At 42.2% G+C, this 23,406-nt stretch overlaps 1 protein-coding gene across 11 annotated transcripts in view; it reads right to left on the reverse strand.

Moving 5' to 3' along the window:
* clip1a (CAP-GLY domain containing linker protein 1a) overlaps positions 1 to 23,406 on the reverse strand; it is a 267,258-nt gene that overhangs the window by 128,523 nt on the left and 115,329 nt on the right. For all 11 annotated transcript variants that reach the window (XM_038789942.1, XM_038789934.1, XM_038789958.1 and 8 more), the window contains exons 4-8: positions 14,919 to 15,043; positions 12,794 to 13,010; positions 10,335 to 10,532; positions 6,307 to 6,410; positions 5,868 to 5,928 (exon numbers count right to left, since the gene is read on the reverse strand). In XM_038789942.1, coding sequence (XP_038645870.1) covers positions 5,868 to 5,928; positions 6,307 to 6,410; positions 10,335 to 10,532; positions 12,794 to 13,010; positions 14,919 to 15,043 — 705 coding nt within the window. The remainder of the gene's footprint in view (positions 1 to 5,867; positions 5,929 to 6,306; positions 6,411 to 10,334; positions 10,533 to 12,793; positions 13,011 to 14,918; positions 15,044 to 23,406) is intronic.

Below are 23,406 nucleotides of genomic sequence, written 5' to 3' on the forward strand. Positions count from 1 at the left end.
CGACACAGTGACCAGCTGGCCGAGCTGGATGCTGAGTTGCGGTGAGTGGAAAGGAACAAGGCCTAAGGACCAAGGTTAAGGACCTGGAGTATAGGTCGAGTCAGCAGAACCTCAGGATCGTGGGGAGCCTGAGAAGGTGGAGGGACTGAGACCAGCTGAGTATTTTGCAGCAATGTTTCTGAAGTTGGTGGGAGAGGAGGGTCAAGTACCACCCCCCGAATCGAGCTGGATAGGGCCCACCGGTCACTTTTGGGTGGAACCACGGGTGAACGAGCCATCACGAGAGGTGATGGTTTTCATTGCTATCGGACGTAGGCGAGGGTCCTGAAGTGGGCCATGGAGAATCTGGAGGTGCAGCGGGAAGGCAGCATTAAATCGCATATACCAGGATATCGCAGGAGAATTGGCAAGTCTTTAACACGGCATAATCAGCGTTTTATAAGAGCGGCGTGCATTTTTGTGTGGTATACCCAGCGAGGCTGAGATGCATAATTCCAAAGACCATTTCATTGAAGAGTAGGCATTTGCCGTCTAATGTGTGGCGGTTTTTTAATGTGGGAGGGAGCAATAAATTATTGTGTCGTTAGCTGCCGAGAAGGCTTTTGATAGGGTAGAAGGGGATATTTGTTTGCAGTGCTGGAACAGTTTGGGATAGGGCCTAAGTTTGTGTTCTGGGTTTGATTGTTATCCAAGGCCAGTGTCCATACAAATAATGTGAGTTTAGGAGATTTTCAACAACAGAGCTACCCGTTACGAGTGCCCCCTTGAATTGAGAGAAAAATGAGTGTTTTCTGGTCACTCTGCTTGAGAGGGGAGTCAAGCTGGGGGTGTTGCCGTTCCACTTAACGGGTTCGCATTCTAGGTATTCGGGTAGGTGGTACACGATTGGCCTGGCTTTGTAAGTTGCATTTTACGAGTTTGTTGAGTAGGGTCAAGGCTGACTTGCAGAGGTGGGATAAACTCCCTCTGTCCCTAGCGGGCAGAATTCAGTCGATGAGAAGGAACATTTTCTGCTTTTGTTCAAAATTTTACTCTAAATTTATATTAAAACAAAAGGTTGTTCAGCAGGACTTGACTTTTACAGTATTAAAAACCCAGGTACACCTAAGTAATAAGGATAACTCTTAAAGTGTATTGAGGGTAAAATATGAAATTCATATCAGCTCAATGGTTCCTAAAGACCACCAACTTCTGCAGGAACTTCAGCAACACTCCCTTTAGAGGAGCAGTCACTGATAGCTACTACTGGATTTCCGCACTTCGCCAAAAATTCCTCTGTTACACAGGGTAATGACATTGAACTCTTGACAGTTTCACCATCACTACAGCTACAATCTCTGCTGGCATAAATAAACGGATAATGATTTCCTATCTAGCAATTTCCTCTTGAAGTGTACTCATGATGTGACATCTCTGCAATCATACTTTTCTCCTACTGGGAAGGGGGAGAATTCAGGTCCATGATGCAGACCTGGTAGTCCTCATTAAAATGAAAAATGTTTTCTCTCCTTCCAATGTGTTAACAAGAGTGGACTGGTAGACTTACAAACCAAGAAAGAAAAACTATTGACCTGTGATCACAATACAGTGATCACGGGGGAGCTAATACCAGCAATGTATAAGAGTCTTATGAGAGGCATGGAGCAGTTCTCAAGTTCCTCCATGAATCAAAACCCAAGTGTTTGCACAAAATTCAAATTAAGGAGAAATATTCCAATTCATATTTTTTTAAATTTGGTGCCTGCAAACTTAAATAAAATGGAATTTTTTTAATAAGAGAAGTAATAGATCACCCTCAAAGCGATGCTTAGCTTTAAGTAATCTAACAGATGGACAGACAAATAATGACAGCAAAATTGATGATAATCCTACAATTGACTCAGGGTTTACAGTATAATCACTCTTCACAAATATTGCTTCTTTGCAGCTGTGAAAGCAACATGCATATCAGTAGGTCAATGCTGAGAGATCAGTCAGTAGTTAGTTCTGCAATTTGTTCCAAAGTAGTATTTTGAATTGCTCTGATTAGGAACTATTTTAAACATTGGATGTCTTCACATGTGCTAAACCATATACCATTCTCTGTATGAATCCAATACTCTTTCAAAGACTGAATCATTCATTACAACTTTCTAGTTTAAAAAGTAACATATAAATTAAACACAATGCAATACAAAAGTCCCTATAAGCCTGTTATATAAAGTTGGCCACTATGTGACAGTGCTGCCAACTTGTGAGAAATTACTTACTTTGTCATAAAATCCATATTGTGTTTTATCTCACATTTCAATGCATTTTTCAATTTTATGAAATGCATTGAGTTATTTTGCTTGCCAAATTTATTTCCTCCCTTTTAGTAATAATTCTATTCTTACTGTAGTATGGGGCCAGAAGCACACTGCATACCTCACTTGGTTTACATTATTCATGCATGAAGCTTTACAGCAAGTCTCAGGCAGCAATCTGTGGTCCGATCCATGAACTATAGAGTTAGCTAAGTTAGCTCGTGTGTCGCATTACCCTTTTGGGAGTACAATTGACCAGTTTGCCCTCCTAATCTCTATCCAGTAACTCTGCTGAAAGTAGGCAAAAATGGTGCATCACTGGAATGATTTTCATGGTCAGTCACTGGATAGAAATCAGCAGAAGGAACTGGACAATTCGTCCCTTCCAAAAGGCCAATGCAGCACACAATCTGAGATCAACTAACTTTGTACATAGATCAAACCAGAGGTATTCCCGATTGGCATGGCTCAGCTACTTGTTGCATAAATTCACTGAATTGTGGGGGAAACAAAGTATATATTTTTGAATTATATGCAAATAGTATGCTAAGGATCGGTTATTGGGTGGATTGGAATTTATCATCAAGTAATGCTTAATGCATAGATTAGCGATCTATTAATTGTGATCACTCACAGGCTGTCAACTCATAACTACACTTAAGTTTAGTTTGGTCAATATTTTTAGACAACAATATCACTTTCTACATTGATGCTTTGAAACAAACTTCAGATTTCTGCACATCAAGTACAGAACCATTCAACTTTATTATCACAATATTCTACATTTAATCAACACTGCTTTTGAAGACATCCAAAGTTTCCTGTAAGACTGGCAGGATTTGGTTCAAAGAGTTTCTTTAACTTGTTCCAAAGTCCTAATTCTTCTCATTTCTGTCTCTGACATCAATTCAATATTAAATTAATTTGTGCAAGAAATATATTGAAACTAATCAGCAGATATTCGGCAGATTATTTTTATTCAATGCTAATATTATTTAAGCACATTACAAAAAATGCTCGTGTTTATAATGGTTGTGTCTTTTTCAATGACTAGAATTCATATTGAATTTAAACATGATTGTGATTAATTTCCATTTGTATGCTATTCAATATTTAAATCGTCTCTCAAGATTTTGACATCCGGTTTAGATATTAAAATATTTCAATTTTGATGAAAGCAAATATGGTCCGACCACTACATTTCTGAGATTTATCTATGCTATAATCTTGCATCATGATTGAAGTTGATTTTTTAAAACATTACAATTAAAGCAGGCAATACCCAGGTAAAAGTTATCTGAACTTGACTTTCAAGAGTACAAAAAGTTGTTAAAGGCAGAATTCATAGCAGTATTTCAATTATATTCTTCTGTTTTACTTTTTGCTTAATTTCACTTTGCTTTTCTCGAACCACCTAATATCTATTTCACAGCTGCCATTTTTTTTAAATTTAGAGTACCCAATTATTTTTTCTCCAATTAAGGGGCCAGTCCACCGAACCTGCACATTTTGGGTTGTGGGGGTGAAACCCACACAGACATGGGGAGAATGTGCAAACTCCACACGGACAGTGACCCAGGGCTGGGATTCAAACCTGGGTCCTCAGAGCACCAGTCCCTGTGCTACCACATGCAGCCCACAGTTGCCATTTTTGACCTCAAATCCAAAGTTGTAATTCTAGGCAGGTATCAAAATCCTTCAACAACCCTTGCGACATAATAGCACCTCACTAAATTGGGAGATATGTTATAATGTTGAAGTAAAGCTTCTATTTAAAGGATCGTGTTTAATATTCAGGTGCAGTCAAAAGCTAAAATACATATACAATTAGCCAAATATGGCTCAAACATCTGCACACCCCTTTTATAACATTAATCTTCCATTTTATTTTAAATAAGCCTTAAAATGCATGTAAATGAATAGAAGCATTTGGCTCACCAAGCCTTCACTTTCAACTGTCCATAAACAATCTACCTCATTACAGACTTGGGTAGCACAGTGGTTACCACTGTTGCTTCAAAGCACCAGGGGCTCAGGTTAGATTCCTGGCTTGGGTCACTATCTGCGCGGAGTCAGCACGTTCTCCCCGTGATGGTTTCCTCCGGAAGACGGACATGTTAGGTAAGTTGGAGATTCTGAATTCTCCCTCAGTGTGCCCGAAAAGGTGCCGTAGTGTGGCAACTAGGGGATTTCCGCAGCAACCTCTTTGCAGTGTCACTAATATCGATTATTATTATTTCTGAGAAAAGGAAACTTTATGAAATGCCTTAATATTCGCATAAATAAGATCCAGTGGGTAGATCTTACCAGTTCCCAGTTACCTCTTAGAAGATTTCAAGCAAAGGCATGGCGAACCCATGGGCGTAATTCTACGGCCACGTTCCGCTCAAGCAAGAGCACAACACGGGAGAATCTCGGGAAAGCCCTCCAGTGGGTCTCCTGACAGGCTCCGCGTCTCGCAAGATTGTGCAAAGTCCCACGAGGAGTCGGAACCCCGTCCCAAATGGGCAGAACCAGATGCCGTAAGAAGGCTTGGGGGGCCTGAGAGGGACCCCTAGAGTGGGGTTTCCTCACTTGGGGGATGTGGGGTAGTGTCCATATGTGTGAGAGGGGTGACATTGTGGAGTGTGGGGGACCTACAAGCTCACTTAGAGATCGTGGAACTCTTTCAAAATGACGTACCGATCTCGGAGGTCAGCTCCCCAGTGTTAAAAATTTTTTTTTAACTGTGTCCTAAACCAGTGAGAAACTCCCCGGAGCCCAAAATCTGAGTAAGTGTCATTGAAAAGTGGTGGGGAACTCGCTGACAAAACCGGCAGGAAACTCCCTGAAAAACTCACCACAAATTAACTTTGAAGATAATTTCCCAAAGCCTTTTCTATTTCTTGCCTCATTTTCTTGATGCAGTTTTGAAAAAGAAAACACTTTCAGAGATTTAAAAGAAAGTGAAGAACTCCCTATGTTGTGCCGTATACCAGTATCACTAAGATTGGAAAATATAAACAGAAGGACATCCAATCAAATTAATTCTGAACCAATGAACCAAAGGCTGCCAGTTTTATAAGCATAGTTTGTATATTTATGAGATGTCCAAATATTTGAATATCCAAGTTGAACATAAAGAAATTATGAAGCAGCAATAGAACTTGTTAAACACATACAGAATATAAACCTTTGTCCTCGATAGAATACTTGCTTCACCAATACGTTAAATCATTTATTATGATCCCTTCTGGTGAGAAGATCAGCTTGTAAACCATTAATCAATCAACAATGTTCTGCCACCACTGCACCGAGCCACAAGCACCATGCCAAATAACCCAACCATCCCAATAGCAATTAATCTGAAATGTTCAAATATTTAAGCCCCAATTTGCCATTAAGTTATCAGCTACTAATATAAACTGTTCACAACCTCTCACCCCTTTTTTATCAACAGATGTTGGCAACATTAAATGTCAATGCACTCCATATATTTAAGCACTAGAGGCTAATTTTTTTTAATACAAAGTCCCATCAACTTCTCAACCACAGTGTCATTGTCTTTGGTTCCAGTTCTTTGCAAATCAGTAGTTTGTTTACCTCTAAATCTCCTTTGGTAATGGACTCTTCCTCAACACGGAACTGTAGGTCTTCCACTTTTCTGTTGGTAAAGACAAAAAGCTAATTCCTGGAAGAGCCAATCAACACACTATTAAGGAGAAAGAAGATCATATCCTGGAGATTTTGAATGTTTAGTATTAGGTAGGAAGGAAAGTAGGAAGAAAATTATACTCAGAAGACAAGTCTTCTCAGTTCGTACAAAAATATTAGAAAATTGCCGCTGTAAAGTACTGTTTGTAGTTTCAAGGCTAACAAGAGTTTTGAGCTGGGTCATATCAAATGAAGTTGTATTTCACTGACAAAGCAATGATGATTCCATACAGAAGTTTCTTTTAAAATCTGTAGTATAATTTTATATACTTTTAGAAAGGAGTCACATTATTGATAATACGTTGAAATTCATATTAGTAACTGGTACCTTTTTTCTTCTTCTAACTGGTTCAGCAGCTCCACCTTCTCTCTATCAGCAGCCTCAACCAGTGCTCGTAATTGGTCCATTTTCGTCTCCATCTCCAATACATGCTGCATGAAATGAATGAAATTTTAACATTGTGGGCAACTGCATTATCGGATGTTGATCAAGTAACTTGGGGATACAACAGAGGGCAAATTTTATGGAGCTAGTGGGGACCTGTTAAGAATCATAGAATTTACAATGCAGGAGGCCATTCAGCCCATCGAGTCTGCACCGTTCCTTGGAAGGAGCACCCTACTTAAACCCACTCTTCCACCCTATCTCCGTAACCCCAACTGACCCTTTGGACACAAAGGGGCAATTTAACATGGCTAATCCTCCTAGCCTGCACATCTTGGGACTGTGGGAAGAAATTGGAGCACCCAGTGAAAACCCGTGCAGACACGGGGAGAAAGTACAAACTCCACACAGAGAATCACCCACGGCCAGAATTGAACTTGGGTCCCTGGAGCTGTGAGACCACAAGACATAGGAGCAGAATTAGGCCACTCGGCCCATCGGGTCTGCTCCACCATTCAATCATGGCTGATATTTTCCTCATCCCCATGTGAGGCAGCAATGCTAACCACTATGCTGCCCCATGCCACCGTGCCACCCCAAGACACCCACAGTGCCTTCTACAGGAAGGCCTGCTGGTATTAAATGTCAACATAGAACATAATGCAGAAGGAGGCCATTTAGCTCATCGAGTCTGCACCAACCCACTATTAAGCCCTCACTTCCACTCTACCCCCGTAACCCAATAGCCCCATCTCACCTTTTTGGACACCAAGGGCAAGTTAGCATGTCCAGTCTACCTAACCTGCCGGTCTTTGGACTGTGGGAGGAAACCAAAGCACCTGGAGGAAACCCATGCAGACATGGGGAGAACGTGCAGAGTCCGCACAGTGATGCAATGGGGAAATCGAACCTGGCGCTGTGAAGCCACAGTGGTAACCACTGTGCTGCCCTGGCAATTATCAGAGGTAACCATTCCATGGGATCGGGATCCCAAGGGTGGGAGTGCAGTCCACCAAGCTGTCTGCCAATCAGAGGCCAGCAGCACTGCTGTTGCCAGAACAACACCCTCTAGATGCCCAGTATTACAGTGACCCAGTGATGGAAGGATCGTTTTAATGGAGTCGGTGTCATGGCGTTCCATAAGGGCAGAGGGGTGGTTTTCAGTGGGCACCAGACTTCCCAATGCCAGGTCCCCCAATCAGGTATTTTGTGCCTTTCAATGACACATCCGCTCAGGGAGACCACAAGCAACCTGCATTAGTGTGCGTGTTGTGGCCCAACATATTACAACCTCGCGCTTTGTATAATGAACTTTTATGATGATCATGACAATTAATGTATGAAAAGAATTTATACATTTACTATTTAACAGATTATATAATCATATATGGAAGAGCGACTATATATTGATGTTAAACGGAACTTAATGGAGTGCTAAATTCTATTGTTGCAATAATATTGTTGCCTCTATTGATTATCATCCCATATATACTGCAATTAATGAACAGCCTACTTAGTAGCAATCACAATGCAAGGAAAATTGTTTGAGGGTTGGGGAGAGGAGAAAAGGGAAGAGAGAGGAGTGCTCTCCCTTCCTGGCTTGACACAATGTACTCTTACACCCATCAGTGAAGTGCCATGGGTTTTGTTTTGTTAAAGGCATTGTATAGAGATTTTTAATTTATCACGATAGAAATTCCATCATCACTTCTGTCAATGTGGTATATTTAGCATGATAACTGCGCTAACTCTTCTGCTACAAGATGGTTGGTTTCAAATGAACATGCACCAGTGGTAGAGATTACATTCATACATATAAAGTCAAAACAAATGAAGGGCTACATCTTCAACTGTACTATTCATATAGATTGCTTTTCTCAAGCACATAGGTATAATGTAGCGATTACCTGATATTTCATGAAACGAGACATGAAACAGGTTCCAGTCATCTAACAAATCAAGTACCGCTTAATATATGGAGACTTTTACAACACACACCATGTTACCCCACGAAGTGTGGAAGGTTGCACGGTAATGCGTAGTATTAGTTGGAATTACTGAGAAAAGGATGATGAAAAAAGATGTTTAAAACTTAAATTTAAAGAAAGTAACTAGTCAAGCACAGAACAAAAGCAAAATGCTGAGGATGCTGGAAATCGGACATAAACACAGAAGTCCTGGAAAAATGCACCAGTCTGGTAGGAACTGTGGAGAGAGAAAAACAAAGTTAACATTCCACACAGGCAATCACCCAAGGCTGGAATTGAACCTGGGTTAGCACCAGGGACCCAGGTTCAATTTCAGCCTTGGGTGACTGTCTATGTGGAGTTTGTACGTTCTCCCAGTGTCTGCGTGGGTTTCCGCTGGGTGCTCCGGTTTCCCCCCCACAGTCCAAAGATGTGCAGGTTAGGTGGATTGGTCATGCTAAATTGCCGCTTAAAGATCAAGTGGTGTTATGGGGCTAGGGTGGGAGAGTGGGCTTGGGTAGGGCACTCTTTCAGAGGGGTGGTGCAGACTCGATGGTCCGAATGGCTTCCTTCTGCAGTGTAGGGATTTTATGGAAAGTCGTACAGACTTCAACCATTAATTCTTTCACTCTTCTTTAAAAAATGTTAGAGTACCCAATTCTTTTTTTCCAATTAAAGGGCAATTTAGCGTGGCCAATTGACCTACCCTGCACATTTTTGGGTTGTGGGGGCGAAACCCACACAAACACGGGGAGAATGTGCAAACTCCACACGGACAGTGACCCAGAGCCGGGATCGAACCCGGGACCTCGGCAGCATGAGGCGGAAGTGCTACCCACTGTGCCACCACGCTGCCTGAATTCTTTCACTCTTCACAGATGGTGCCAGGCCTGCCTAAGCTTGTGATGAGTTAAAGATATAAGAAATCAAAACGTTCACACTTTAAAATAAAATACTCTCAAATTTTGGCTGTGGAAAGTTTTCTAATGAATGCCAATCTCAAATTGCAACATTACAAAGAAACAAGTGGATACATTCCCTTCAAGAAATGGTGGCCAAGATGAATTATTTCAGAAAAGTGAAATCCAATGTCATAGAACAGAATCGCTACTGTGCAGAAGGAAGCCATTTGGCCCATCGAGTCTGCACCAACCCTTTGAAAGTAGACTCTACCTCGGTCCACTACCAACAAACCCATAACCCCACCTAATCTTTGGACACCAAGATGCAATTTATCATGGCCAATCCACCTAACCTGCACACCTTTGGGCTGTGGGAGGAAACCGGAGCACCCGGAGGAAACCCACGCAGACACGAGGAGAACGTGCAAGCTCCACACAGTCACCCACAGTCGGAATTGAACCCGGGTCCTTGGCACTATGAAACAGCAGTGCTAACCATTGTGCCACCCTGCTGACCCAAAATGTTGATTTTATCTTCAGAAACATTTCTAATGCATTCATGCTCCCCATTGTTTTCTCAGGGGCATATGGCTTATTGCTTTCTTAGGAATCAAAAGCATTCCCTTCAAGAAAGATGAAGAACATTTCACAGAAAAATCATTCCCTTGCGCCAGTGGGTGTGTAAATTTATGGAAGACCAAAATGCCCTTACTGCTAACCTGGCTGTAAAAGACCTGATCATGTGAATTATTTAGTGGAAACTAGGTTATATTATTATAAATAACTAATTTTTGTGCCAAGGATGGAAAAGATGCTGATCTCTACATTACTTAATGGTAGAAATTAAGATAGGTTTGAATGGAGATCCAGTTACACCTGATTCTGGCAATGATATTACTGGTCAAAAAACAGTATTCCCTCTTAAGAAAGAGGCTTACAAACATTTTTACTTAAAAACTATAAATAGATCTAATCCAAAAGGCTCTCTCAATAGCATATTATTCCTCATCATATCTATAGCTTCTGATTCTAGTGGTGCCCCACCTAATTTCTATAAATGCACATAAAGGCAATTAAGCTCACAGTTTGAGTATGTTCTTACCTGTTCATGGCCTGTCCGAAGTAATGTGAGTTCCTGTTCAACTTCTCCCACATGGCTAGTTGCTTTTGCAACCTCTGCTCTTTCCAGGTCTCGTTCAGCCAGGAGCTGCTCAATGTGCTGCTGTTTTTCCTTTAAAGCCTCTTGTAATGCAGTGGTGCCAGAAATTTTTCTTGCATAACGCGAGGATGTTTCGGTTAGCTGAGAAAGAGAGTTCAGCATCTGAGTCATTAAAGTTAACATATACTAGTTATTGCAGATGATTCGGAAAATTCATTTTTATCCACTTTTCCCCTCTCCGGTATTGTGATCATCTCTCCAATAGTTTAGCTGAGTGGGTGAAACAAATGCTCTATTGCCTTGCTGGTTTAAAAGTGTACTGAACAGACAAGGAAAAAAAAGACAGAAAAATCACCATGGTCACGTCTGACCTGAGAAATAGATAGGCATTTGTTCTAGTAAAGAACAGTAGAGTTCACTTTTATTGAGGTTTAAAACTTCAGAGCATTGAACCGGAAAAAGTATGTAACTATTCTAGGGAGGGACAATTTAAAAGCATTATTGTGGGCAAGTAAAGAAACATTTGGTATTGTTTTAATAACTACAACCTGCCACGGGTATTGCAACTGTAGATGGCACTGTAAGCATAACATTATATTGTCTAATGTTACACCACAGGATCAACCAAGTGATGTTAATCGTCTACCCTGGGAACAACACAGCATAAACAATAAAATAAACCAAAACAAAATGAGGAAAACATTAAAAGTCCATACACAATATTGGAATGAGATAGAGGAACAATAGGGTGAATGCAAAGAATCAATTTAATCGAGTGGTCATAAAGGCAAGTACGACCAGCCGCTGCCAACCGTAGCACAACAGACAGAATGCAAGGTGTCATATTTCAGAAGATCGGTCAAAAGGAATTTACAGTGCCAAACTTAAAAAGCAGCAACACGATTGGCAAAGTGAATTCCCATTAATTGCAAGATGCACTGCAAAATGGCGAAGAAATCACAGACGACAATTACAAACTGTCTGCTCCCACCTACCCCCCAGCCACCCCGCCCCCAACAACTGATCCTCAAATTGACTGTGGCAACCAAGCCCTGCTACCTTCCCCACCAACCACTCAGACTGTTGAAGCAAAAGTATTATGGAACCACCTCTTTCTGCGACAATAAGGGAAATCTTCCTCCTCTCCACCTTTCTTCTTCACTCCTCCTATCCTTGCCTTTTCTTACACCCCTTCAAACCTCTGCTGAGTCACAAATTGCCAGCAACTTCAGTTTAAAACTGAGGAAGGATAACACATCCTCCACCTGAAGAAGAACTTGTCACTCCATTCAAAGCAGCCAACCTCCGCTGAGGGAAAATCCACTTCCCTCTTTGCAGAGAGCATCCATCTGCATCTTCCATCCCTCCCCCAACCTGGAACAGAAATTGGCAACCAGCCTTCCCGAATTTAACTTGTAACGGACTGCAAGAGACATCACAAAAGGGCTACTTCCTGGACCTGAACATCAGATCTCCTGCACACATGGTCAATGAATGCCCCAAAGCGAGGATCATAAGCAGCCTTCGAATCATTGACTTTTGATATACACGTAAATCCCATCTACTGCAAAGCAAAGAATTTAAAAGTTCATGATTTGTGACTTGGACTGTAAGAGACAACAAGGAATGACTCATTTGGAATTTGAACTAATTGAATTATTTGGTGACAACCTCCATCCAAATGGAAGTAAAATATAACCAGTTCTCTCCCCTGGTTGATAGAATAACAGCACCCAGATATTCTCCCATCCTTATGGCAATTTTCTTTTCTGTCACTGCCATTTCACTTCTTCATTTCTGTTCCTTGATCCGCTCTCTCACTCTTTCCACTTGCCCTTCAAGTCAATGACCTCTCTTCATCCCTACAGAATCAAAAGTAATTCCCCAGCCCATCACCTCTGAGGAAAATGGTAGATTCTTCCTCAATATCTGCTGAGAAAAATCCACATTTTCTCTTCCTCCTCTGGTTTCCCATGCATCCTTCTTCCTTTTCCCCTGCTCTTCCCATTTCTCCCCTCTTCTATTCCCTATTTGTCCCTCCCTCTCTGCTTTCCCATACACCCTTTTCCTCTGTCTTCCATATCTTCCTTTTGCCATTCTCTACTCTCTCTATTTCCCCCCTCTTCACAAATCATCTTTCAATACCCCAGGCCCTTGTCCCATCCTTACCCCCCTCCTTCCTTCTTGTCCAGCCCTTCCATGCCCCCTCCCTTGTCCTTACCCTTTCCTTTCCTCTGCACTTCCTACTTCTTTCTTTGCCCCTCCCTAATCTGGCCTTAAACTGACTCCCCATATACAGTACTACAAGAGATGGCCTGTTTTTTATGACTATATCTGAGACAACATTTCACAAGTTGACAAAGACAGGTTAAACAGATTTTAACATTAATGTGATTCCTTACCAATCCTGAACGACTAGGTCTACCACTTATAGAAGATGCTATGGAGCTCAAAGAGCTGATCGATGATGCACTAGGACTGCGCTTGAGATTTGATGGAGTTGTCATCATTTTCCGTACTGTTGTCTTGGCTTTAGCTGGTGTCGTTGAGGGAAATCCAATTTTGGTAACCTTATGAACTGGTGCAAACAGACCATATTTTGTCTGGCATTGAAAATATCTGACAAAAAGTAAAAAGTATTCTTTTTTAAATTTTTCTTTTAAAATTTGTGCCATCAACCTTTCTAAACTTACTTAATGCTACCCCATTAAAGATCAGGCTAATGCCAACAATGGCCTATATAATAGAGGCAATCCTTGCATCACTCTTCATTCTTGTGAAAAAAGCTCTAACATGAATTAGAAATAAATCAACAGAATAACAATTGACAGTGAAGCTGGGCACACCAATTGGTGAAACCATTGTTATTGATACCGTTTTGTCACTAACTGAACTAGTTGTCTCAAAGGACCCTCAATCAAATAGATCCGTTTTCACAGACTCTCTCCTTCAAATAAAGTACTCATAATATGAAATTGCTGCATGTAAAAAGTTTCTTCCTAATGTCTTTAAAACAGTTATTTCCTTACAGATAATAGTGAGATGAGTGTATCTGCTGCTTACTGAAAAGTTTTTCTATTCTAGGTGATGTTTTCTGTAATTCATTCTCACCTCCTGGCTTGCATCAAGATTAGTTTCACATTATTTTGCAGATCCCCAGAATGTCTGTGCCCAGGGGTATAATTTTTTTTTTTTTTTTTTTTTAAAGCATTGACTGTGTAATTTACCATACTTGCTTGTTCACTCATGTCTCAGATCTGTGCTCAGTAACTCATTTGAATGTGGCTTACCGATCAATATCCGTATTCCAAGCAAATTGTCAGCCATGTATCAGCGGTACCACCCTTGCCTTTTGAGACTGAAACTTATGAGTCAAGCCTACTCCAGGACTGAAGCACCAATTTATATCTGACACTTCAGTGCAGTACTGAGGGAATATCCTACTGAGAGGTTCTGTCTTTCAGCTGAGATATTAAACCCAGGTCATAAATGCCATGGGTGGAAATAAAACACCCCATAACACTGTGCATGAAAAAAAAGTAGGGAAGATTCTCCTTCCACCCTGGCTAACATTTCCTTCCCAAAAATAGGACTAAAATTATTTAACTTTCCACTCGTCTCATTGTTGCTTGTGGGACACTATGGCATGGAAACTGATTGCATTTCCCCACATTACAAGTGACTACAGTTCAAGAGTTCAGTGGTTGTGAAGTGCTCTGGGACATCCTGAGGTCATGAAAGGAACTATATAAATGCAACTTATTTCTTTCAAAAAGTCCATCATCTGTACACAGAATGAATCTTAAGGCAATTTTGCAAAATCCTGTTTTTTTTTAAAAAACCAATGCACCAGAAAACATTGCTTGAAGCACAGCGATAGCAAGATTCAATTTAGGCATGGTTTTAAAAAACCTTTATGTTGGGACTTGCTGATGTCTGTGTATTTTGCGGCACATTCAATTGATTTAATGAAAATGTATCTAAAGAGGGTAGGGTGAATAATGGAGTAATGTAAATGAGAGTTATTAGCCCATTGTGATACTTTGCAGCAACATATCCAACGAGTGACTCAAGGTAAAAATTATATTAACGGATGCAGGTCTCAAAGCTACTATTTAATCTTGCTAAAACTTAAGTTTGTCCCCCACCCCCAAGAAAATCTCATACATAAAATTGATGTGGTATTATTTATTTACTTTTGCCACCTCCAATTATTCTCTCTCCCCCCCCCCCCCCCCCCCCCCCCCCCACACACACACTTAGAAAATTATAATATATTATTTGCCTCCTTTCTTCTATGTGGTTCTGTAGAACTTGCTGAACTGTTGCTCATTAACACTGCCTAATGTAATACGGTTTTTACCACAGTCAACAATCAGCACCTCTCTATCCCATCACAAACATCGCCTCACATATGTAAAGAAAAACAATTCAAACATTATTAATTCAAAAGTTTTATTCAAAAGTTCAAAATGACATGTTTTCAAAGGATTCTAATCTAAACAGTGCACATCATCCAAAACAAACCTGGTGCCAGCCACAGCTCCATCATTCTTTCCAAGGGGTTCATCCAGTTCCACTCCACACCATTCCCCTTTGGCAAAGTCAGTCTCTCCCAGGAAGCGCACCACTCCTGCTTTTGTACCACCAACCTACAGAAAGACATATGAAGCTATATTATAAATAAGGTATTAACATTTTTAATACACTTAATAATAAACTGAGTTAAGGGCAGCACGGTGGCGCAGTGAGTTAGCCCTGCTGCCTCACGCGCCGAGGTCCCAGGTTCGTTTGGAGTTTGCACATTCTCCCCGTGTTTGCGTGGGTTTCGCCCCCATAACCCAAAGATGTGCAGGATAGGTGGATTGAACACAATAAATTGCCCCTTAATTGGAAAAAAGAATTAATTGGGTACACTAAATTTATTTTTTAAAAATAATAAACTGAGTTCTATTACTAGTAACCAGCAGAACAAACAATGCAGTGTCAGCACAGGGGAGCATAATTGAACTTGTGCCAGTCTAATAGATCAGCAATATCAAAACAACTCATTTTGCCAGTGAGACTATTACATTATAAAGCTAATTATGTTTGTACTATAAATGCTAGGGTCTTCAAAACCCCAGTTACTAGCTGCATTGTTTGCAATTTGATATAATGAGGGGAATGAAGTGAAGGCCAGTGATGACGGTTCCAGTCTTGTTGTACTAATTAAACAAATATTTGATTTCATTAAAACTTACAGAATACCGAGAGGCCTAGATAGAGTCGACATGAAGATGTCTCCACGAGTAGGAGAAACTAGAATCCAAGGGCACAGCCTCAGACTGAAGGGAGGGAATTTCTTCAGAAGGGTGGTGAATCTATGGAACTCACTGCTATAGAAGGCCGTGGAGGACAAGTTACTGTGTGTCTTTAAAACAGAGATAGATAGTTTCTTGATTAATAAGGGGGGTCAAGGATTATGGGGCGAAGGCAAGAAAATGGGGATGAGAAACCCATCAGCCATAATTGAATGGTGAAGCAGACTAAATGGGCGGAATGGCCTAATTCAGCTCCCGTGTCTTATGACTTATGGTTTAGAACAGAAACTGGCAGTTCAAATAGGATTCCCAGGTTATTGGCCTATTTGGAGTGAACACAACTTCATATATGTGATTGTGATCTTGGACCAGCGCTGTTCAGTTCCGCTCACTGGAGAGGATGAACTCTGCCACTGATACAATGTTTTTTCTTTTGATCGTTTGTTATCAGAACTACTAATCTTTCTTAGGAGGTCTCTCCTAATGACATTTCTTATATGAACTCACTTTTAGAATCCAAGTGTGAAATTCATCCTCATCTCTTTTGAACTTTTACCTTCTGTGCTTTAACTCCTGAAATTTTAGTTCCTATTGTTACCCACTTACATAAAAATCTATTTACAGTGTTCCCAATTATTAGATTCCTCAATTTTCATTCTATCACAACTCCTTCCATTTAGTCAGTCCCATTGCAATCCATTTTCAGGTGTCCTGTCAAAGAATGAACTCATTTATTGACAAAGATTAACAGCATAAAAACTGCATAGAATGCACAACTTTCTGGTCCGTCGTTGCTCAAGTGTCACACAGAAATTCCTGCTTAGATTATTTTTAAAATGTTTTTATTGGTTTTTGCATTTGGTTACATATTTCCGTTCGCAAGTTAAATATTAAGTTGCATAACCACGCATAATACAAAGCAAAAACAATCAATGAAAAATCCAAGTTACAAAAGAGAAATACCACTGAAAACAGAAACAAACGAAGATCATTATATATATTTGTATTCACTTGTGTATCGTCCCTCTGTGGCTACGCTCCCCCTCTGGCCGATCTGTCTCAACTATATTTCCCAGTGTAGCCAGAGCGTGTATTAACTGGCATGTTCTTATTGCTCACTCTGGTTTTCTCGTGCCCTCGGGCCTGTCCCCTGTGGTTTTGTCCCATGTGATCTTTTAGTGAGCCTTTGATCCCCCTCCCCCACCCCTTCCCTTATGTTCCCTGGCTTGTCTGTCCCACCCCCATCCCCCACTCTACTATTTGCTGACTATGGACAGTTGGAGAATGGCTTCCACGTCCTGTGGAAGCCCTCTTCCGACCCCTGGATGGCAAATTGTATCATCTCCAGTTGGAGGAATTCGGACAGATCAGACAGCCAGTTTGCAGCTTTGGGGAGTGCTGCCAATTGCCAGCAGAGCAGGATTCTTCAGCGGGCAGTTGGGGAGGCCATACAGCTGGCTGCTCAGAGACCCCGAAGACCACCACTTTTGGGGCATGGCTCCACCCCCACCACCTTGACATTGCCTCAAAGAAGGTCGTCGTCCAGCATCCAACAGTCTGAGGTAGGCCCAGAACATGTGGGTGTGTTTGTCCGGGCCTGCCTGGCACCGTTCGCATTTGTCCTCCACTTCCAGAAGAACCTGCACATTGGGTTACTGGTTAGGTGAGCTCTGTGCACCGTCTTTAGCTGCATTAGGCTCAGCCCTGCACACATGGGAGGTGGCATTCGTCCTGTGCAGTGCTTTAATCCGCCCCGCCACCCCCAACTCCCACACATCCAAGGCTAGTTTTTCCTCCCATTTTACCTCTTCTCCTCCAGGGAGAGCGAACCTCCTCCAACAGTTGCCGTTACATGTCCCAACAGTTCCCCTTCCTTAGGTCGCCCACATACAACAGTTCTTCAACTAGAAAATATCCTGGTATCTGGGGGTACGTCGTCATTTCCCTACGGAGCAAGTTTTTGACCTATGTGTGTCTCAGTTAATTTCCTTTTCGTAGTAGCAATCTCTCAGCGAGTTCCGCCCGGGTCACTGTTCTGTCGTCCGTTTACCTGTCTAACCGTCAGTGTGCCCTTGTTCTGTCTCCACCTTTTGAAGGTGGCGTCCATTACTGCAGACGTAAACCTGTTGTTGTTACAGATGGGAGTCTTAGTCGACATTTTGGTTGATACCATGTTTGGAGCACGGCCATCACCAATAGGCTTCTTGAGTACTTGGGGTTGTTCCTGCACTGATTCCTTCAACCTTTCTGCTGTGGCCACCCAGTAGTAGAATGGTAGGTTTGGGAGGTCAGGCCTCCCATGCGTCTTCTCCTTTGTAGGACCCTGTTGTGTACACGTACACACATGTCTACCTTGTTGAAGGCAGCCTTGGAGACAGATTGGGAGGGATTTGAACAGAAAGAGGAACCTAGGAAGTACATTCATTGTGATCATCTGCATGCTGCCTGCCAGCGAGAGTGGGAGTGCACCCCACCTCTGCAGGCCCCTTTTTACTTCCTCCACCAGACTAGTCAAGTTCCATTTGTGGATCCGTGTCTAGTCATGAGCTATTTGGTTCCCCAGATAACGGAATTTGGGCTTGTTTGAAAGGTAGTCCCTCCAGCTCTGTCCCTCTTCCTTGCATGTTCACCGGGAAGATTTCATTTTGGCTCAGGTTGAGTTTGTAGCCTGAGACGGTTCTGAATTCCTTTAGAAGCTTCATGGTCCCTTCCATGCTGACTTGGGGGTTCAAGATGTAGAGGAGCAGGTCATCCCGCATAGAGTGAAACTCTATTCGCTCTGTCGCCCCTCTGGATACCTCTCCAGCCCTTTACGTACTGAGGGCGATGCTAGTGGCTCGATTGCCAGAGCAAACAGCAACGGTGATAGAGTGCATCCCTGCCTCTGTGCAGCAGGAAGCATTTAGTCCAAAGATGTGCAGGTTGGTGGATTGGCCATGCTAAATTGCCCCTTCGGGTCCAGGGATGTGCAGTTTAGGTTATGGAGATGGGCGGGGTGGACATGGATAGAGTGCTCATTCAAAAAGTCGGTGCAGACTCATGGGCCAAATGGCTTCCTTCTGCACTGTCGGGAATCTATGATATAGAGCTGGTGTTAGTCCGTACGCTCACCCTGGGATCGCTGTACAGTAGTTTCATCGAGGTGGTGAACCCTGGCCCAAGCCCAAACCGTTCCAGTACCTCGGAGGTACTTGCACGTGATTACCAAGGGCTTTTTCTGAGTCCAGGGTGATGCTCACTTCTGGAGTTCTCTCCCCGGATATAGAGTCATTATCACATTCAGCAGGTAGCTGATATTCAATGTCAGCTGCCTGCCCTTGACAACGCCCGTCTGGTCCTCCAAGACCACCTCTGGTATACAGCTCGCCATCTGGCCCCGGTGCCTTCTCCACCTGCATGGAGTTATACTTGCCATGACCTCTCCCAGTTCTAATGGTGCTTCCGGGTCCCATCTCCTATCTTCTCCCATGACCAGCATGTCCAGTCCGTCGAGGAACTGCATCATCCCAGAGTCCCTCTCGGGGGAGGACTCAGGTTTACAGCCCCAGTAGGAGGTCTCAACGGCCTCGTTGAACTTATTTGTCACGGCGACCAGCCTACCGCTGTTGTCCCTAACCTGCGCTATTTCTCTAGTGGCTGCCTGCTTCCTCAGCTGGTGAGCCGGCAGGCGGCTGGCTTAGTCTCCATGTTTATAAAAGGTCTCCAGTGTCTGGCGGACTTGGTGCACTGATTTCCTTGTGCAGAGCAGGTCAAAGTCCATTTGCAGCTTCTTCCTCTCTGCTAGCAGCTCTAAGGTCAGGGCTGTGGAGTACTGGCAGTCCACCTCCAATATGGAGTCGACCAGTTGCTGCCTAGCCACCCTCTTTCTGATCTCTGCACAGCTTGTATGTAATAATTTCTCCCCTTACTACTGCCTTCAGCGGCTCCCAGAATTTAGAAGGCGAGACCTCCCCATTCTGGTTGTTGGTAACGTACCTGTCTATGGCATGTGATATCCGTTCGCAGGATGCCTTATGGCAAGGAGGGCACTGTCCAGTCCATGGGAGGACATTAGGCCCGGCCTGTCTCTGACCTCACATCCATGTAGTGTGGAGCGTAGTCAGATTACGATTGCGGAGTACTCCGCTCCGACTACCCCTGGAAGCACCCCTCCTATAAAAGAAGTCAATCCTGGTGTAGACTCCGAATGGGAGAAGGCAGCGAACACCTTCTCTCCGGGTGTGTGAATTCCATAGGTCCTGCTTAAATTCGGACAGAAGAACCAAGTTGTCTGTAAACTATGATTAATCCAGGTTTGTTTACGGAATTAGAGCTCACAGACATGGAGAAAGTCAGTCATCCCTGTAATTGATCCGAACATTAATTTCATGAATAAACAGCAATTATTCCTTGTTGCCTTGGAGGGACACAGATGCACTTCAGCAGAACAAGAGTGTGTCACATGATAACAGGTTAGTTATTCAGCCTCTCAAGCCTCTTCCACCATAAAGTTGCCTAAACTCTATCGCAAATCCAGTTACCGGTTTTAGTTTATTATCCCTTAATACCATTTGCCTAACAAAAATCTATTATTCCCTGAAATCTTTAATTTTTTATTTCCCTAGCTCTTTTTGAGAGCAGGGGGAAAAGAGCTCCAGACCTCTACTACCCTTTTTGTGAAGAAGTCTTTCCCGACTTCATCTCTGAATAGACACGCTATAATTATATTATTTAAGAAATTGGCACACGAACACTGGACTCTCCCACCAGACAATGATACAGATTATTACTATAACCTCATAATTTAACTACCATTAGCCCTGGTATAATTTTGATGAATGTCCTGCATCCATTCAAGTCAATATACCCTTCCTGATGTACGCATCTGTCCTTATAAAAATGCCATTTTCCCATGGCAGAGGAGATTCGCTGGTAACATTAAAACAATGCAGTGCGTGCAGGTGTCATATTCAATGTCACAATTTATGTTAAAGTCAAACAGGTTTTTTTGGGGTTACTAGCTTTCGGAGCACAGCTCCTTAATCAGGTGAATTATGAAGGAGCTGCGATCTGAAAGCTAGTAACTCCAAACAAACCTGTTGGACTTTAACCTGGCGTAAGACGTCTTACTGTGCTCACCCCAGTCCAACGCCAGCATCTCCACATCACAATTTATTATAGATGTGAAACAACATTAAAATGTCTATATGAATTTCTAATCCCCTAAACCGAATAAACACATGCCAGCTTCAAACTTCCCAGACCAAACAAATACATTCTGAATAACACTCGTCTTTATTTATTTATTGCTTTGAAGAAACAAAATTCCATCCAAACTAAATATTGAATTTTACAGTATATGTAATACTACTTGCCTTAAACAGAGCACAAATAAGGCCACAAGAGGTTTGCTAATGCGTATTTATTCTCAAAGGAGAGAGGACTTACTTTTTAGCTCGTATGGAACATAAGCAACCGGTTAAAGTAATCCATGTCCATTTTAAATTATGAATGGAAAGGTATGATATAGAGTCTGAACAGACATGAGAACATAAGAAATAGGAGGAGTAGGCCATCTGGCCTTTTGAGCCTGCCCTGCCATTCACTGATAATTTTTGTTGGATCCGCTCCACTTACCTGCCCGCTCACCATAATCCTTAATTCCTTTACTGTTCAAAAATCAACTATCTTTGCATTAAAAACATTCAACAAGGTAGCCTCAACTGCTTCACTGGGCAGGGAATTCCACAGATTCACAACCCTTTGGGTGAAGAAGTTCCTTAACTCGGTCCTAAATCGGCTCCCCATTTTTTGTTTTTGAGGCTGTGCCCCCTAGTTCTAGTTTCACCCACCAGTGGAAACAACTTCCCTGATTCTTATCTATTCCCTTCATATGTTTCCATAAGATACCCCCTCATTCTTCTAAATTCCACGGAGTATAAACTCAGACATCATAGTTTGGTTCAAGCACAATACAATCTTAAAATGGTGAAGAATCATATTCAACTGAAAACATTAACTCTGTTTCTTTCTCTACAGATGCAGTCTGACTCGTTTAAAATGGCGGCATTTCCAAGTTTGAAACTGGCAAGTCTAATCAACAAAATTAAGGCACCAAACAAATGAATTCAACAACTCATTGACTCTGTGGTCCAGATACCTTAAATTCCACCGTAACAGCAGAATGATGCATAGTGCATTGCGTGGTACAGTATAATACAACCTGAGCGGATTAGTACTTCCCAATTTTCAAAGTTCCCTGACCAAACAACAAATGTTGACTGAACTGAGCTCAATAATCATTGGACTGCAACTTTTTTTTTTTTAATTTAGTGTACCCGATTAATTTTTTTCCAATTAAGGGGCAATTTAGCGTGTTCAATCCACCTACCTTGCACATCTTTGGGTTGTGGGGGCGAAACCCACGCAAACACAGGGAGAATGTGCAAACTCCACACAGACAGTGACCCAGAGCCGGGATCGAACCTGGGACCGTGGCGCCATGAGGCAGCAGCGCTAACCCACTGCCCCACCATGCTGCCCTAGGACTGCAACTTAAAGGACACTGTTCCACCTTTATACTGTAGTATAGAATATTTTTAAATAACCTCTCTTCTCACACTCCCTATTACTGCCAGATTTGAGAGTCTTCTCCAGCTGAATAGACTGGACACTTGGAAACCTCAGTACTGCTAGACTATGGGACCTTCCCAAATGTGTGAGATTTGCGAGTCTCTTGTTCACCAATGCCACGAGATGCCAGACAGCCCACAAGTGTATCTCAACCCAGGGTTAACTTTGTAAATATTGCTGAACGACATACTCATACCAGGTGCCAGAAAATATCAAACGTTGCTCAATTATACTGGAATAAACCAGTGGAATAAACCAGTATTGGTATCAAAACCTATAAACCACATTTATCCTTCCAAACCAATGATTCCCACCCCAGAACTACCAAACCTCAGGAATAGAAAATTACCAAACTGTGCGCACCATTCACCCCAAACCCCATTCTCAGCTCTTTTGGCCTGTCAGACCCATGCCTAGGTGGTCAGGCCTAAACTTGTTATTCCCTATGTTTTTAATATACTTGTGGCTGCAATTAAAACTAGCTTGTAATTACTGTTTGAACAAATATTGCAACAGAAACAAAACTGGCTTCAAGCGAGGACAATCTCATGAGAATGGAACACACTAGTGATAGGAGACATGTTAGTATGGGGACACTCGATGGTACCACTAGTTCGAGCTACACTATCAGAGATGGGATACCTGAATCTAGAAGCAATGAGAGAGAGAGCATGCCTAGCATCTGGCACCAGAGGCGTGAGTAGTTTGACAATAAATGGCCACCTCAACTTTCCTCAGTCATGTCTCATTCATGTTATGTGCCCCCTTGCCTTTGCAGGAAATGGAATTTCTGAGAATGTTTGACAAAGGGATTCCTGAGCAAACATGGACATAGAAATCATAATGGAAACAAGCTAGTTCTTCCAAGAAAACTGCACACATTACAATTATAAGACATGCAAGTGAAGTGCACTTGTAACTATACAAGCTCGAGTCAAAAGCCCAAGATAGAATTGACTGACATTGCTCCAATGACACAGGAAGAATAAAGTTATAAACCAGCTATTCCATCACCTCTTATACAGTGTATAACCCAACAAATATGTCCCATCTCTTCAGCTCTGAAGTCAACGGCTCAAAATGTTAACTAAATTTTCTCT

The sequence above is a fragment of the Scyliorhinus canicula genome, chromosome 1 (genome assembly GCF_902713615.1).
Source record: "Scyliorhinus canicula chromosome 1, sScyCan1.1, whole genome shotgun sequence".
Lineage (NCBI taxonomy): Eukaryota > Metazoa > Chordata > Chondrichthyes > Carcharhiniformes > Scyliorhinidae > Scyliorhinus > Scyliorhinus canicula.